Below are 19416 nucleotides of genomic sequence, written 5' to 3'. Positions count from 1 at the left end.
GGCAGTACCTGTGATCCCAAGAGTCTGCTCCAGTCTCTGCAATAGAATATCAAATAGTAACAGTGATAGCCACTACACCGCCACATGGCTTGCAACTGATTTAACAAAACTTAAAAAAGCCTCAAATTACCCTTTTAATACACTTCTTTGGCCTGTACTGCACATTGCTACCGCCTGAAATAATGTCAATATAACATAAATTCCCACAAGTCAGTGTCACATTCCAGATTTTATTAGAAAAACATGTCTTATTTAATTCTTTAATTTTCCAATAATATAACCATTGTACCCAAGAAAAAAAACAAAGACCACCTCCACTGTCAACTCCTCCTTCTCTCGACATGTACACACACACCATGTGGCAGGTATACAGCACGATGACAACGAATATGATTCACCTGGTTGCTCCAGATTCCACCTTACCCACCCAGCCCACCCCGGAACCCAACAGTCCTCTGTTGTCATGGAAACCATGAGACAACGGAGTGGATCCCTCTACTGCTGGCCTTCTTTCTTCTCTCCCTCCGACGAGTTTGAGCTGCTGCTGCTGCTGCTGCTGCTGCCATCTCGCTCTGCTGCCATCTGTGGGGTGAAAGGAGAAGTTTACAGGTAAGTCATTTGTGAAACGAGTCTGTACCCAATCACTTCCTAACTATTGCAGAATTATTTCTTTTTGTGAGAATTACTAACTTAAATAGTTTAAAGATATTGTATACATTTGCTGCATTTCCTGATAAGATCCATTTCAAGTGTCAGTGTTTCCTACCTTCTTGTAGGCCATTTCAAAGAGTTTGAGCGATGCCTGCTGCAGGCTGGTGGCTGCCTGTTTGATGTTCTCTCCTGTTTCCGAGTCTTTGTTAGCCAGGAGATTTCTGACCTTAGATATCTCCTCCTTCAGTTTGGTGCACTGAGGAAACATGAACATATTAAACTGGGTCATGTGTGACGACATGAGCAAAACGTATACTTAAGCTACTTTAACATGTTTATATGCTCTTTGAGACTATCTTAGTGGTACAAACACTAGGGGTGGGACAATACTTTTTTTTTCTACCGATACAGATATTAGTCCAATACAGTAATTTTAGACCACTTATGAAGATGTTAACACATTTGTGCCGAGTCATTTCAAAGACATAATTCTCCAACTCACCCAACGATCACCCAAAAAGAAGAACTCAACAGCCCAGACAGGATTCAGCTAAATGCTTTTGCTGATCTTTATTTACATTTTCACAGTCTGCATAGTGAAGCATGCAATATAAGACTTTTGTATCAGATTTGACCCCTGTTTATATTAACTGTGCACCCTCTGAAAAATTCTTCTTTTTCTTACAATTGGTTCTTATTTATATTTAGATATATACATTTATTTATTCTTACAAAAAGCCATCTTTTGTTTGTCTCTTGTAAATGTGTATATCTGCTCTACGTGCCTTAAGTTACCTCTCTGGGACAAATAAAATTCTTTAAATCTTGGACTGAATCCAACACACACTGTGCTGAAGCAGTGCTTCCCCAAGCCCCCCAGAGCTACCAATCCAGCCTGCGACTGAATACCTAAGAAAAAATCTTGTGATCTGGGGTTGGGTGATTGAACAAATATATTGGTATCGGCAATTGTCATACTCATAGTCCATTCTTGTCACTTTATATTATTTAATGTATGACATAAGAAAATGTTTTTACTGACAAGCTGAAGCGTGACTAGCACACTCTCAAAGTTCTCAGTGCACATTCCACAATACACTGTTCGCACAGTTAGCTTGAAAGATTTCCGAAATCAGTTTTTTGGAGGAATTTGATGTGTGAGCCCTATTCTCTCTCAGTGCACCGTTTACTGTCGTTTACTTGCTGCACTCTTAGATATGTTAAGATATATCGTTTAACATGCTGTTTTATTTACACATGTCCTTGCTTAACATTTGCAGATGAGAATTGTAAACACACGACCATGTAGAAACAGAAACGGCATGTAAATGACATGAACATAAGGCAATTTAGTTTGTTTAATAAAATGTATAGACCTGTTTTAGTAAGGTAAACTTAAATGACTTCTGTTGTGATCTGGCTCTACATAGAAAATAAAATTAACTTGACCTTCAAGGGGGTGTGCCTCCCTAATATAATGGTAGGGGAAACACTGGCTGAAGACAGTATGAAGTAATCGTCAGGTTACAAGAGTTTTACCTCATCAGCAGGAAGCTGGTCCTTGAACTCTTCCATCTTTGATTCCGTGTCGTGGACGATTCCCTCGGCCATGTTGACGGCTTCCACTCGGTCCTAAATGCAATTAATCACAGTTGGCTAAAAGGATCATTGCCTTAATATAGATTAATACTATCTGCAGTAACAACTGCTTAGAGCAGCTGAGTTTTCATCTCAACATTCAGACATGTTTGGGATCCTCACCTTCCTCCTCCTGTCTTCCTCTGCATACTTCTCAGCATTCTTGATCATATTCTCAATATCATCTTTATTGAGTCCTCCTGATGACTGGATCACAACTGAGGACGAGAAAAGAGGATTAAAATACACCAAAACAACATGAAAAGGGATAGCATTGTGCTCTTCTCCGTCTCCAAGTGGGCTCTCCGTATCTAACGCAGCCTGGATCATTTCGATGCACTCCCCACATCCAAATAATGAGCTTTATGACGACAATCCAGTACAGTCGCGATGAAATGCAGGGGATCTGAGTGAATGTCATGGGGAGTTCATGATCTGCGCTGTATGTTACCAACCAAGCTGGCAGACCCGCGAACCATAGTAAGGATACCTCCGAAGACCGATAGCTCAGAAAAGCTTGTTATGGCAACAACGCACTAAACCACAGGAGTTCATCTGCGTCGAAGAACGGCACTTTATTCACTGCACTGCAGGGTGATACACGGCCACTCCTATTATTGTGCAGCTCTCAACAATAAGAAAAATAACTCCAATGATGACAGAGATATTCACCTACAGCTCACCAATATAGATACACGGCACACATTACTTCCTGCTTCACCTACGCACCTCTGACGTCACATGCTACACTCAGTACACACACAGCTCCTCACACACACATCCTGGGGGCGTGGCATTACGAAGGTGGCTCTCCATCATGATGACCATCGGCACAATGATAATTATAAAGTATAAGTAATTAGCTCCTGGTGGATATGGTCATCTGGCACAATTTGTAGGCGACATTAGAGTGACTGTGGCCAGACTTAAAGTAAGTAAGTAAAGTAATCAATAAACTTTTTTTTTTCTTCAACGCCTGCAGTCTATTCTCATACAACACTTGACATCTTGTTGAGACACACAGCCACAAACCAAGCAAAAAAGAGGTGCTGATGTCCTCCATTGTTGTCCTTTGTGTTGTTGTCTGTTGTGACATGTTCTATGTCAGCTCTAACAGAAAGAACTAGGCATTTCTGCAATCAAAACCACACCATACCACCCACAGACTGATGGCCTTGTGGAAAGGTTCAACCAGACCCTAAAGAGGATGCTCCAGAGGTTTGTTGATGACACCAGAAAGGACTGGGACCGCTGGCTACCCTTTCTGCTCTTTGCATACCATGAAGTTCCCCAGGCATCAACTGGCTTTGCCCAATTTGAACTGTTGTATGGTTGGGATGTGCAGGGCCCACTGCAACCTTTCATCTGGATAAACTCTATGAAGGACCACAACAGTCACCTCACAAGATGGTACATCTCACTGCAACTGTTCAAGTTCACCATCCAGCACAGGACAGGCAAGACTAATGTAGCGACAGACTATCTCTCCAGATTGCTGCACCTCGTCAATCCTCGAGAAGGGATGATGATGTGACGGAGCGGTTTCCTCATTGAGTGAGGGCAGTTTGTGCACGCGCACACACGTCACCCACATACGTGACACGTCAATCATTTCCCCGTCTTGCTCTGCTTCTCTGCATCTGACATAAATACAACCATAATCTATTCCTCATAGCCCCATAGCGAGGGTGCACACTTATTAGCAACAGATGCACTTACAGGCACACTCACCAGAGCCGCTGGTGTTTCCCTCGCTGCTATCAGTCAAACAGGGCCGTAGCTATCCCAGCTAATCAATAGGACTCTTTGTGAGAGAGTGACCACCTGACTGTTCTTGTCTGACTTAGAGGCAGTGCAAAAAGTTAAAGAGGAACTCTGTTCAACACAGAAAACTCTTGTGGATTTGTAAATAGCTTGGTTATTCTTTATTGTTCGTTTGTTTTGCATCTATTTCTACTTTGTCTGTTTTTTTGTTATTTTGTAAATATTTTTGTTTTTTGTCATTGGTTCTTTGGGCACGGTGAGAATAAACATCTTGAAACTCAACTAAGCCATATCATTGAGGAGGGTGTCACCAAGGACCCCGCAACAGAGGGTCTTTCTTATTTTTACCTCAACACACCGAGATAACTTACTCTGTTGTTCACGGCCAGTGCCCTTGTCCTTGGCAGAGACGTGGACGATACCATTGGCATCAATATCAAAGGTGACCTCAATCTGGGGAACTCCACGTGGGGCAGGGGGGATTCCCACCAGAGTGAACTGACCCAGCACCTTGTTGTCTGTTGCCATCTCTCTCTCTCCCTGACACACTTTGATCTCCACCTGAGTCTGTCCATCAGCTGCTGTGGAGAAAACCTGACGCAGACAGAAGCAGAGTGGTCATAACCAAGGTTTAATGTCATGTTGTGTTTGTGTGTATGGGGTGTATGTACCTGACTCTTTTTGGTGGGTATTGTGGTGTTTCTGTTGATGAGTTTAGTAAAGACTCCGCCCAGAGTCTCAATACCCAAGGATAGTGGCGTCACATCCAAAAGGAGCACATCAGTGACATCACCAGCCAAGACACCACCCTGAATAGCTGCTCCTATGGCAACAGCTTCATCAGGGTTGACAGATTTACTGGGAGCACGACCAAACAGGTCCTGAACAGTCTGCTGAACCTACACAAAAACATACAATGAGTTTCAAATGATGCTGTTGTCAATGCAAGTCACACTCTTCACATTATCATCCATCCTGGGTGTTCAATCTGACCACTCCCAATGTGTTGTCAGATTCAATCACAGAAACCACATTCAGAGGTAGTTTGAGGACACATGTCCACATTCCTGAGCCACATGAATGCTAAGGCTGAGCATCTTCAGTTGTCTCAATTACAATCATTGCATTTTGAACTGTCTATATACTATACCACACGGCTATTAAATTTAATTTTAATTACTCACATAATCTTATAACCACACAGCTTTAACTTACGAAAAGACAAACTAGAATAACCTAAAAATGGTTTTAATTGGTCTGACCAAATAATAAATCCACAATATCAATTCTCTTGCTGATGTACAAGTTGCATTGTCTGGATAGGTTCAAAAAATATTGTCTGAATAAATCACATGGAAAAATGTATCTGCTTTCTGTGAAGTCAGGTAATCTTTAAATTAATACAGTATGTACAGTAGGGGTGTCACCATCTCAATTATAAATCGAATATTGATCAAAACAACGCCGTTATCTTGACCTTCGAATGCAAAGGTGGAATTGTGCTACACTAGTGCAGTCATATTTTCATCTGTGTTGTTTATTTTATTTTTCAAATAACAGTTAGCAGTGCAATTGCAGTAAATATGTCAGTGAAAAGGTGCTTATTGTTACTTAAAATTTTAAGAGTATTGTATTTTTGAATTAATTACTGTATATTTGTCATGCAGGAAAGAAATTAGTTTGAGCTGTTTATTTTATAAAGGGTTTGCCTCTGGGAAAAAAAAAATCCAATATACTATAATGCTTTGGGGGAAACCCAAATTACGTCACAGAAAAAATATCAATATATATCGAGCATCGCTATTCAGCTAAAAAATATTGAGATATGACTTTCAGTCCATATCACCCAGCCCTAAGCACAAGTACACATTGCCTCCTCCTGCTAACCCTAAGCTGCTGCCAACTAATTGCAACAATTGCAACTGCTGATTTGGGCGACATATTGACCAAACACAAACCCCCTCCCATTTCTCTGAAATCACCAGTGTGTAAATACTTATTTGTTCCCCGTGAGTTTTGTCAATGCTCGCAATATCGACAAGAAAACCACAGTGTGTAAGTTGTGTTGTGCGCATGTAGCATCGCACAGGACATCTCCGCATGTATCATAAGGACAACTCTGTTAACACAGGCAACTCTTCCGTCCTCATTTGGAGCGAAAAAGCGATAACTAAAGCTATAGGCGTGTTTGTAACATCACTATTTGGTGGTGGAAAACCCTTGATTTAAGCATTGAATTAGCATACTGGAACCACACTATAAAAGGCCAAGCAGGTCTTCATACAAAAGTGTTGCCTTCCATGTAAAATGTATAACTTCTCTTCTTTTTACAATAAGTTTCCAATTGACTGGTTATGGCTACATTAATATTGTTAATAAAGGATTTAAATTTGACAATAAGGCCTTATTTTAGTACAATGCAAACAAATGGACATTATATCAGTATTGTGCCATGGAGACAATCTAAATGGGAATTAAATGAGTTATGACATAAAACCAATGATCCTAGACTAAAAGAGACAAGTCTAAAAACAGCAGACTCATCTGTACTAAAATAGAGAAAAAAAGATCGAGAATCAGTAGAGAGTGGATACCTGACCCAAGCATGTCAGGACATGGGTTGGGCTGGGTAGAGACTTTTGGAAGATTTTTGGAATTAAATGTGGGTTGTAATAGGTCATGATGTCTGCTGGGCCACACTACTTGACACAAAGCTTTCATATAAAACTAATGGATCTGTTGTCTATATTGACTAAATCTTGATCAGTACTAGACCATGTTAAGCTATATATAAGGAATGAATACAAGGAATAGGGCACAACAGCATCACTGCTGAAAAACATTCTAGAGAAAAAAAAAACCTGGCCACTCAGAGTAGGGTTTGCTTCATTAGTTTTTTCTCAGGCTCGGTTTGGTTTGACACAAAAAGCAAAATAGAAAAGTGTGGCATTTATGTACCTTGGGCATGCGGGTCATACCCCCAACCAGCAGCACTTCTCCAATGTCTCCCTTGGACACTTCTGCATCCTGCATGGCCTTCTGACAGGGAGCTATGGTGCGGCGGATCAGGTCAGCCACAATACCCTCAAACTGCGAGCGGGTCAGCTTCATGTTGAGATGTTTGGGTCCAGAGGCATCCATGGTCAGGTAGGGAAGGTTGATGTCAGTCTGCAAATGAGAGCAAACACAGATTGTTTTATTCTCCAATAAAACATCTGACAATGTCACAGATGCTTTGTTAAATGTAGTTTCTGAATGATTATTATCACAAATCGATTTGATATGGATTAGAATATTTTCTACTTTGTGATATTTGTCAGCTTCTTAACTTTGAATATATTCTACTTTCATTTAGATATACACATTTTCCGTACGCAAAGAAATAGTTTTTTGTTTTTATTATCAAGTTTAACACTTGATAAAAACCAAGCACGTACACACACACACACACACACACACACACACACACACACACACACAGGGACGAGGAAGAGGAGGGTTAAAAAAGTTATGTTAACACACCTAGAGGACCAAATGGTGGTCATAAAAGTACACAGCTATAAAAATAGTATACATTTGTAGTCAAAAACACAAAAAGGTGTCTAGGTGTGTCAACTGTAAACACAACAGTGCCTAATTGCCCTAATTTTCTGAATGAAGGATGTGGTTCGTTTTTTTATAACAGTAAGAATTATTACAAAACAATTCTCAATATTGCTACACCTACTAACAAATCGTCATGTAAAGGTTATTAACCCTTAGAACTCCAGAGTCACGGATCCGTGCCTTCAGTGCACCTGTGGTAAATTGCCATGGAGCGGGTCAGGACAATACATGTCCTATATGGAAATCCTGGCGGTGTGTGTTTATAGGCCACATCTTCAGGCTTTCCAAAATGCCTGAAGATGTTTTCCTTCATCTTATGTGTTGTTGAGACAAAGTTATGATTGGTTTTATATCGCATATTTATTTTTTGAAAAACAAAGTCACTAAATAGATAATAGTTTTTCTTTTATTTTTGTTCATAAAAACGAGCCTAGTGAACTTTGAACTGTCACGTATTTTATTGATGATGTCATTCCAGCTTACAACCCAGGAAAACTCATTTGTATAGGGAGAAGAAAAGGAAAACTATAAACTAGAATAACAGCAATAATACAGATTGCATCTTGTAATCTTGTAATTTACCTCCGCAGTAAATTGATGACAAAACATAATTGGGACCTAAACTAATGATATTCGTGAATGCATATTGTGATATTTTTCTTTTGTAAAATGAAAATGATGACACCGCAAATTGATAAAACATGATTGGTGTGTAAATTTCTTTATATTCTTGATTTTATGTTAAAATACTAAAATACGTAAACAATATAAATGTCTGACCATTATTGTGTAATGTCATACTAAACACTTTAAAATTCATCCCAATATTTTAAATAATTCTACTGACCAAATTATAATAGTAAGCTAGGTGTCCTGTTTCAATGAACGGAAATATCCATGGCCTAAAAAGATCCTGTAGAAAAGCTGAAAGAACATGGAGAAAAACTAAGTTACAGGTTCACCGGGCCATTCTAAAAGAAAAAATAGCAAATTGAGCTATTCAGAATGAAAGAATCTACTTCTCTAAGATAATGGCTCAAAACAGTGGACAATCTAGAATATTGCTCTCCACCATTGACAGGATACTGCATCAAACACCCTTTGACACACTCAGCCAGGCATCCTCTCTAAGATGTGAAGAATTTGCAGATTTCTTCAAAAACAAAGTAGTTTCTATAAAGGAGGCTATTGGTAACATAGGTAATAAATTTGATAGTACACCCAAAAAACAGCCTTCCAAAATTAAGATTCTTTAGCACTATTACTCAATCTGAGTTTAGCAAAATTATAAGTCAGACCAGCTCGACCAGTCTATACTTCTGACTGCTTTTAAAACCACGGTCGTGAAACCTTTACTGAAAATGTCAAATCTTGACCAAACTATCTGAGTAACTACAGGCCTATACTAAACCTACCTGAGCAAAGAACTTTTTTTTTTTCAAAGAAAAGTTGTTTTATTCAGCTAAATACCTTAAACGAAAACAGTATCCTTGAAAAATTCCAATCAGGTTTTAGATCAAATCACAGCACAGAAACGACCCTAGTAAAAAATAGTAAATGATCTCAGACTTTAATGCTAATCTTTCAATTGTACCCAAAGTGCAATTGTGGAGCAGCAAAGTGGAGAATCTGCTTTTATCCATTATGCCCCAAATCTATGGAACACCCTACCTCTGTAGATCAAACACCAAAAGACCTAAAAACATTCCTGCATAAGAGAGCCTTTAGTTAACTCATCTTGTAGACTACTTTCTCAGATTATTCTACATTCAACTGCTGCTCTGATATGCGGATTAGATCATAAACGAAGAGGAATGACTGATTCTTTTTATTACTGTGTTACATGTTCCAGATGTAAAGCAATTTGAGCTACACTCTGTGTATGAAAGGTGCTATACAAATAAAGCTTATTATTATTTTTGTTATATTGGTGCCCCTCTTTATATCGCCAATTTACATATTTGATTAAACATGTGCTACACATACTACACATGTTGACATTCCACAGTCTAATATATTTAAAGGGGACATATTATACCCTATTTCCCCCATTAAAATAGTTCCCTGGTGTCCTAATGAACATGTCAGTGACATGCTTTGGTCAAAATACCATAAGGATGAAGCATCATAGCAGTTCAATAACTAGCTATGATAGTTCTAGTTCTAATAGCTAGCTAATCCCGCCCCTTTCAGAACGCTCAGTTTTCGTGCATGGTCCCTTTATATGCAAATGAGACACAGGTAAACACACACCCACTTCTTCCAGGGGGTTTCTGACTTGTCCTCTTTACAGTGCTCACTCGCTCAGCTTCTGTTCCCTCTGCTCCATTCGTCTCCCCCTCCCTCCACTAGTTCTCTGACAATATCAACATGGCAGCTTGTGCAGAAAACAGCGAGAGTGCCGTCACAGGAAGAGACGTCCTACATAAGGATCGAGCCGAACAGCGAGAGTGCCGTCACAGGAAGAGACGTCCTACATAAGGATCGAGCCAAACAGTGCCGAACTGTAAATCAGTTAAAAACACTTCGCTGCTGGCGATCAGTGGTGCTGCACTCCATGAGGTGAAGTAATAAGCCCATTATGCAGGGTCATATTCAGGGCCTAAAGAAATCACACTGTTTGGCACTTTACTTATGTGATTGAATGAGTCCAATCTTTTGTTCATAAGTGCAATAAACAATTCAATTTGTAGAACAATTGTGCCAAAGAATCATGATTCACATTTTTTCCAGAATTATACCTCACCCCTAGAGAAAGAAAAGAATCAGATAGGTTTTGCTGTAAAAAAGGATATAAGACACTCTATATTGCACATTCTTACATGTATATGTTTAAACTTGGTAATGGAAGCAGGCTAAAAGCTGAGTTCAAATAGTTAAATTAATAAAAAGTATATAATACAAGAAAGATCAGTTAGAGTGCAGCATGTAGAAAATACTGAAAACATTTTCAACTTCACATTCAGTTAGTCTAACAGTCCCAGCTTGTGCTCCGATTCATTCTATTTTCAAAACTCATAACTTTCTTTGTTAAAAATGAAAGGGAATCCATAACAGATTTATCCAAATTCTGAAGACCACTTTAATGCCAGGTTTATCTGCATTCGCACAGATTTAGTTTGTTCCTTGTACCAGTGATATCAACATTTGGATGATGCCGTTTCAAATGACTGATGTCATTTTTGACGCTGGTCATACATCAAATGTGTACCAGGGGCACACCAAATTTCAGCTGAACAGTGAAGTCACATTGTTTTCACTTGTCTTTTTCCTCTGCTGCTGTATTTCACTGGGAAACCATAGCTTTCCCTGAAGGAGCTTGGTGGAGCTGGTGGAGAAGGAGCTTCTCCACCATTATAATGAGGTGACAATGATCTGTGCTTTGCTACAAGCACACAACATAGCCTTTCTTGATGGCAATGCAAACTCTCCGGGGACACAAAATACTTTCACAGTGATTGTTTCAGAGAAACATGAGGGGTTCTAGTTTGGTCGACGTGTCGCCCAAATCAACAGTTGCCATGGTTACTTTTGGTTGGCAGCAGCTTAAGTTTAGCAGGAGAAAGTTATGTGTAGTCGTGCTACAACCACAACAGCTTTTTTTCTCCTCTGATGGAAGTTAAACTGGGGGCATTGTTAAATCCTCTATTCCACCTTTGCTTTTTATGGTCAAGATTGTGACATTGTTTAGATCAATATTTCAATTTACAATCGATCGTGACACCCCTCATCAGAACTGTGATGTTATGAGGTTCTGAAGTGACAATGGAGGACACAAACAAACTAAACTGTCCTCCTCAAAGCATCTGAAAGGCAAAGTGTGGAAGAATTTCAGGTTCAACAACATAAATGGCAGTGAAGTAATGAACAAATCTACAGACTCAACTGTTAGTTAGCAGATTGAGATCATGTGAGACTACCACGGTCAAGTCCTGTGAGATAGGTACACAGGAAACCGCATGTCTAAAGAAAGATCTAAGGATTTTATGAATCGATATCAGATCTTCCAAATGTAAATATGAAGAATCACAAAATCAATTTTTTCTTATCCATGTACCTGCAGTGAAGATGACAGCTCACATTTGGCCTTCTCAGCTGCCTCTCGGACTCTCTGGAGAGCCATGTTGTCCTTCATCAGGTCCACACCAGTCTGTTCGGACAAAAATGCGTGAGAAACTCAATACTAAAGTGCAGATGAGAGAATTTGTCTGCAGAGACAGAAAGTGCACCTCTCTCTTGAACTCCTTGACAATGTGTTGGAGGAGGTGCTGATCAAAGTCCTCTCCTCCCAGGAAGGTGTCACCGTTGGTGGACTTCACCTCAAAAACTCCTTTCTGGATTTCCAGAACTGAGATATCAAAAGTACCTCCACCAAGGTCATATACAGCAATGCTAAGGAAGACAGGCACACCACAACATGTTCATGAAGCTGCACATTAAATTTAAAATTTTCAAGTTTTAATAAGAACTTGTATGACTGACTGCAGTAGGGGTGTCACGGTCACGGTTTCAGTTTCGACCGAATCACGGTTTGGTAAATTTTCGAATGAGAAAGAAATTCCATTATATTTCAAATGAGTTATCATGTTTGATATATCACCAGTGGCATAGCCAATTTCAGTTGAACTTACCCTTGTCCACTGCTGCTGTAGTTCACTGGGAAACCACAGTGTTCCCAAACAGCAGAGCTGCATGTTACACTCATACTGAAGTCAGCTGCTTCAACAGCTCGACAACAAGATGCGAGACTTGGCAATTGTGTTATGTTATCGGGAAACGAGAAAAGTAGTTACCGCTATAGATGTTTTGAAAATATACACGCGTGTACAAACTCAATTTTGGTTCAAGGACGTATCGACAAATGCACACCCCTAGACTGTAGTAATCCTGTAGTAACCATGCTCACATTTTGTCCTGGGTTTTGTCCAGGCCATAGGCCAGAGCAGCGGCAGTTGGCTCATTGATGACACGCAGAACGTTCAGGCCAGAAATCTGACCAGCATCTTTGGTGGCCTGAGAATCACAGACAGAGTTGTGGTTATGTGATTATCAGCAAACCAAACAGTTTTGATCAAATGTGTAGTTAGACACATTTAAGTTTCAGAACTTCCAACAGTATATGTTTAAATGGCTTAACACATAAGATTTAATTTCATCTGACTGGGCACAGGTCTGGAGAAGATGAAATATAAAACAGAGAAAAAAAAGAATGTTAACTTTCTGCTTGCATGATTTGGTTTCATAAAAATATTATCTGAACCTTTGTGTCAGACAGACACCAGATAAGGGCTTTAAAATAAATAACGTTTATAAATCAGAGGAAACACCATCATCACCATCTATCTATCACTAATCATTCATCTGAAGTTTAAGGGGAGCCTTAGGTAGAAGGATGACAGATTACTTTTTAAATGTACATGTTGAAAGGAAATACTCCACTATAAAAACACATACTCGTAGTATGCTGTTCATACACAGCTGTGCTGTCTATTTTGAGTGTTTGCTCACTGTGAGAAATGTTATGTTTGTCTCTATACCCATTTTTAAGCCAGCAAATATTCTGATGCCAGCTCCCCACCCACCCCTTCCTGCATGGTCAAGCAAGGCATCACACACACTCTCTTGGGATCCCCCTGCTGCTGTGAGAACTACATGAGACTGTTAAGCTGTGTTCTTCATGTGTGAGCAGGAAACTAGGGACGGGAATGACACAATGAGTTGATTGTTGAGGACCCCGTGTGGAATTGTTTGCCTTTTTTTTTTTTTTAAAGCAGCAGCGCGGAGGTTGGAAAATATTCTACACTGTATTATTTAATTTTAGGCTCAAAACGTGGTTGTAACGTCCAATATTGACCATCAAAGCAGTAACCAAACAAACGAAACAAAAAGAGATCAATCACAATCACAATCACAAATAAAATTAAACAGCAGTGAGAGTAAAATAGGTGATAGAGCTGTGAGGATGAGTGGTAAGGTCATCCACACCCGCTGCTAAATATCAATAATCCACCCGCCATCCACCCGAAGCAATGTTTTTTTTTCAACAATTACAACAGGCACCCGCCAGCCACCCTATCATCATTAATTGTAGCAGCAGTCTGCTAAACATAATATGTTGTTATGGAACACAGCAGCTGCGCAGATCCTCTAGGTCAACTAATTTCTGCCTCATTTCAGATCTAGTCAATATGTTACCCTACGTACTGTATTATTTATTTATTTCAACCGCGACCCACCCTCACGCAATCCACCTGCTCCGCGGATTGATGTGCGGGGGTGTAACCACCAACCTCGCATCTCTAATAGGTGAACTTATCTAACCATTTCGGCCTAGTTTTTGTTCAAGAACACAAGCATGTCCACGTGTTTGGGAAAAAGGCGAGTGCGGAGTCTATTCACTATTAAACCTGCGGCAGAGAAAACTCTCCACACCACGGTCCTATCCCTACAGGAAAATCTGGAGAATGTTCAGAACCAATTCTCTGGCTATTTTTTTTATTACCTTATTATATGTACCACCCTAGTTTCCAAATTATGTAAAAATGCCTAGAGATACTATAAGCTGTCATTTGGTGTTACATAATTATCTCGGCCAAGGAGGTCATGTTTTCATCACCATGGATTTATCTGCAAGTTTTCCCTCCCTTTCAGCAATTTCCTGTCTGCAGTTTTTGACATATCAATTAAATTTTTTGTGATGGATAGGTGATCACTCGAGCATGTTCCCATTAAATTTTGGTCTGAAGGTACCCAGTGATGACATCACAAAAATGATAAAAAATGTCAAGAAGGCCCCATCGCTTATAATGGACAAAACTGTCATCTCCTTATGCTCACCTAAACACAAGGACATTTTCACAGAGGAACAATCTTTGGTGGAAAAGGTAGCACATTCTTTAAAGAGTGATTTTGCTTTTAAAAACCTCAATAGTTGTTTGCTGATGATAAAAACATAACAAAATACAGAGCCCATCTTTTTATAACACCTCTTACCGGACAGCTGGATTCCTTTATGTGTGAAATATGACATGCCCTCCCATAGTACAGGTCAGAATGATAACATTGTGACAGTGTGTGTGCATGCGTGTACCTGTCTCTGAGAATCATTGAAGTAGGCTGGGACAGTGACAACAGCGTTCTTTACTTTGGTTCCCAGGTAGTTCTCTGCAACATTGACACCACATTTGGCCACATTCACATGAGAATGACAGAAACATCAAGGGACCAATCCTAATACTATATTGAGTAAAATATTGTTGCACTGCCATCTTACCTGCAGTCTCCTTCATCTTAATGAGAACAAAGGCTCCAGCCTGGCTGGGCGAGTACATTTTCCCATGAGCCTCTACCCAGGCATCACCGTTAGATGCCCGCACAATCTTGTATGGGACATTCTTCCTGTGAATGAAAAGACAAGTTTTCTCTTACGCTGCACACAATGGATGCTTCATTGCAATCAACAGCACTGCATAAGCAGAAGTTCCAAAATGTTCAACTTTCAATCAAATCATACATCACAAATATTACAGCACTGACAAAAGACAATCAAATCTTGTAAAAGTATTCAAGCTAAAACAGTACATCCAAAGGCGGTTCTTCCCGTTGCTGGTATTTTTGTTAAAGTACACCCACCTACAGACACCATGCTGCCACCACTTTGACAACATTAGCAAAACTTGCTATAAAGTAATCTATGACAGAGAATGTTCAGCATTAAAGCGACAAACAATGTGAGTGCAGTGTTAGTCTGACAAGTCTGGTTGACAAATCATTTAGTTGAGAAATGTACTCCACTCATTTGAATGTGTCCACCATTTAAAAAAAAAGATTCACCCATTAAACTGACTTAAAGTTATGCCTTTATGCAAAATGCAAAGTCCAAAGATAACTCACATGTCTTTCTGAACCTCAGGGTCATCAAAGCGACGGCCGATTAGTCTCTTGGTGGCGTACAGAGTGTTCTGAGGGTTGGTAACAGCCTGGCGTTTAGCAGGCATGCCTGCAAGACGCTCCCCATCTGCAGTGAAGGCAATGACTGATGGCGTTGTCCTGGCTCCCTCCGCGTTCTCCAACACCTGACAGGCAAACAGAGAGGTGTGCAGTGTGTGAAGTATCGGTGAGCACATCACAACCGAGCAAAAACATCTCCATCAGTCTGTAACGAAACCTACACCTATGGTAATGTTGCCAGACTAATTTATTGATTTTTTATGGATACGACTCAGAATGACGATTGCTCCGTAAGATTACACTGCAGCATAGGTAGTTGCATACAAATGTGAATTTTTTTACATTGTTGAATAAAACACAACCCTTTTTTTGTGGTAGAATTTCTTTAATTTGTAGCAGTTTATCTTATGAAAAGCGTTGTGTATTACTGCAAAAGTGGATTTAAGCATGAACAACCACAATTCTGTTAACTTAATTGACACATTAATCACTGCTGACTGACTGGTACTGGTCTTTTAAGGTGGATTGCAACTATTTTCAATTGAAAGAAAAACAATATCTCGACAGAACCCAGTGGTTTTCAGATATGGGAAGCATCTGCTCATCCTTACCTTGGCCTGCTTCCCCTCCATGACAGCAACACATGAGTTGGTAGTTCCCAGGTCAATGCCGATGACTGCACCCTTAATGGCTTCAGACCTTAAACACACAAAGGTTACCGTTAATGACAATATATAAACATAATGTGTTCACAAAACCAATCTGAGAAACAACAGTGGTTAATTAATCTCCCAATATTTTATATCCGGTATCATTAGTTTATTTAAAAATTTCTACTATTTCACATAAGACTGCAAGACATAAGACTGCAAGACTGCAAGATATATATATATATACACACATATATATATACACACACACACACACACATATAAAAAGAGAGAGATTGATATTCGGAGCTCCACCTTAGCTCCACCTTGTCCCTATAAAATGCGAGAGTGCAGGCAAGGGAGGAAGAGCGGTATTATGTCAACGCGGTGGGACAGGTGTGCTGTTCATGGCTGCACAGTGGAGCACAGTGTTTTACACAAACTTCCAGCCTCAGAGGATTTGTGTGATCAGTGGATACATTTCTATTATGTTTTATTTGAAGCTAATGTGCCGGATAAAGTCAGCAAACGTGTGTACGCAACACTTCGCATCAGACTGTGGCCAGCGGTCGCCGTATTTAGTCAACGAACACACACATTTTTAAGAAAAGGTCAAATTGAGCTCATAACTGACCATTCTGTCACGTCCTAATTAAAAATATTTGTTCAGTACGTACAGACTCAGTCTGATACAGTCACATACAGCGGCGGTTTATGCAGCTCGCCGTGCACCGCTGGCGATCAGCGGTGCTGTCCCTAAGTGTTTTAACTGATTTACAGTTCGGCACTGTTCGGCTTGGTCCTTATGTAGGACGTCTCTTCCTCTCTTCTCTTCCCAATATCAACATGGCAGCGTGCCATGTTGATATTGTCCGAGAACTAGTGGAGGGAGGGGGAGAGGAATGGAGCAGAGGGAGCGAGTGAGCGCTGTAAAAAGGACAAATCAGAAACCCCCTGGAAGAAGTGGGTGTGTGTTTGCCTGTGTCTCATGTAAAGGGACCATGCACAAAACCGAGTGTTCTGAAAGGGGCGGGTTTAGCAGGGTTATTGAACTGCTATGGTGCTTCATCCTTACGGTATTTTGACCAAAGCATGTCACATACATGTTCATTAGGACACCAGGAAACTATCGTAATTGGGGAAATAGGGTATAATATGTCTCCTTTAACAAAATAACTGGGTAGTGGACATTTTTAAAGGGGTGGTGCCAAGTTTGTGTTTTCCATGTATTATAAAAACATGTCATCTTCCAGGTACAAACCTGGAAGCCAAAAAGAAGATTTATGATTTGGCAGGAACATAAGAAATAAGCAGTCAACATAGGAATAAGCTGTTAATATGACATAGATAAGACACTGATAAATATACATTTTTGACAGGAGACCTAACTAGAACAACAGCATGATGGGAGTTGATACTTACGCATAATCTCTCCTGGAGAGGGCTCTGAGTGCATCTGGTTGGAAGCCTCTCCAGCAAGCCTAAGAACATCACAAAACTGTTAAACAGCTCTTACCACATGTTCTCTTTAACTACAGACCTAACTTTATATTTCATTAATACAGAACTATTATAGTCTTAAGTGACAATTCAATGCATTGTATACTGCATTTTTCTCCATTAATATGCACACAGCACATTTATATGCAGCAGTTTTTCTGTCAAATCACACACAAAGTGTCAGTACCTCAGGAGCAATTTGGGGTTAATACAGGAAGCTGATTGTCTTCTTTGTATAGTTCCAGAGATAAATATTTTCTGGAAAAACTATGAAAAATTAAAGCAAGGACTTTTCTGTTGGTACAAATAATGATGTTAAGTTGTGGAAGAGAAACAACCATGGTTGAATGCTGTTAAATATGCCATCATCACCTGTGCATTCAGCTAAAACTGTGCCTTAATGTTTTCAAAATTGTCTTCACGCGACTAAACACTGAAGTAGTAAAACAGAAGTATCCACATAAGATTGCATGCACTTAAGACTGGATTGCCATCATTGAACAGAAAAACTGACATTTGCCTTGAGACTGTGGACCAATCAGTGTATAAAATATTGTGAAAGGGGATATGTGCACATACATATGTATATGTATGTTTATTTCTAATACTCCGTTGTACCACATGTATGTCTGTATGTATTTTTCTCCATCTTATATTTTTTTCTTTTATATTTACTGACTGGATTGAATCTGGTAAAAAAAATTAATATACAGTCGAAAAAACACACGGATATGACAGACTTCACTGAAGGTCACCGATCGACTCATTTACAACAACCTTGGAGCAAATGATCCGCTGTCTCTCGTCACACACGCAATAAAGTACATATCATAATTAATTAGAAAAACATATATTTACATTTGACACAGTGTGAATTTATTAGTAAAACGTCATATGTCGGCGAACACGTTAGCATGGTCTCTGATGCATGATGGCTAACCATACCTCAGCAATGGTGGACACAGAGAATACAAATAATGCTAGTGATACCACAACTCAATTTACATGTACACTGTAATCTACAACGTAACAATTATGAAAGAAGTCCTGATTAAGTAAACTGGCCTATGGCTAACTCCGTTAGCATGCTAAGCTAGCTGGGCTTCGACACAAGACCAAGTTAGTCTGACAGTCATGTCACACATCAGTTATGTGTAAGATCCTCATCACGTGTGTGAAATACACTTACCTTCTTGATTAATGAGGAAACATTGTTGGTGCAGCTCCTCGTTGGTAGAGTAATTGAAAAGCCTCGTGCGAAACTCAACATTTTGACAATTTGGTGAGGGCAGAGGCGTTAAAAACGTCCGCAGCGTTCAACGTCCAAAACACGGTTCAAAGAAAACTGCTGAAAGCTGTTATATGTGCGACAGTCCTTCAAGCGTCCAGGGTACAGGGTTGAAGACACGGAGCTCAGAGCCGACAAGGACGCTCGCCTTCGGTTTAACGTGAAAAGAGCCAAGGATGTTCTTCTGGAACAATCCGACACATGTTGCACCATGTAACGCCGAAGGACCCGAAATGGGTTTCGGGGTATACTGCCTGAAAAATCCAACACTGTACTAAAATATATACATCTGTTTCTGAATTCCTTCTTCACTTTTATCTTTAATGTGATACTATTTTTGACAACTTCCGTTTATCGGTATAGATACGT

At 39.8% G+C, this 19416-nt stretch overlaps 1 protein-coding gene across 1 annotated transcript; it reads right to left on the bottom strand.

Moving 5' to 3' along the window:
• Positions 1 to 216: 216 nt before the first annotated feature.
• hspa9 (heat shock protein 9) lies at positions 217 to 19252 on the bottom strand. The gene is made up of 16 exons (XM_044013506.1): positions 18949 to 19252; positions 17682 to 17740; positions 16221 to 16308; positions 15553 to 15734; positions 14933 to 15057; positions 14750 to 14823; positions 12566 to 12672; positions 11889 to 12051; positions 11717 to 11809; positions 7012 to 7221; positions 4725 to 4952; positions 4425 to 4647; positions 2413 to 2507; positions 2191 to 2283; positions 767 to 907; positions 217 to 582 (listed from the first exon to the last, which is right to left on the bottom strand). The coding sequence occupies exons 1-16, from the start codon at positions 19027 to 19029 to the stop codon at positions 496 to 498; spliced, it is 2049 nt and encodes a 682-aa protein (XP_043869441.1). The 5' UTR covers positions 19030 to 19252; the 3' UTR covers positions 217 to 495.
• Between the last annotated feature and the right edge of the window lie 164 nt (positions 19253 to 19416).

Source organism: Solea senegalensis, linkage group LG18 (assembly GCF_019176455.1).
Source record: "Solea senegalensis isolate Sse05_10M linkage group LG18, IFAPA_SoseM_1, whole genome shotgun sequence".
Classification (NCBI taxonomy): Eukaryota; Metazoa; Chordata; class Actinopteri; order Pleuronectiformes; family Soleidae; genus Solea; species Solea senegalensis.
The sequence above is the reverse complement of the archived record's forward strand: the minus strand, read 5'-3'. Positions and strand labels throughout refer to the sequence as shown.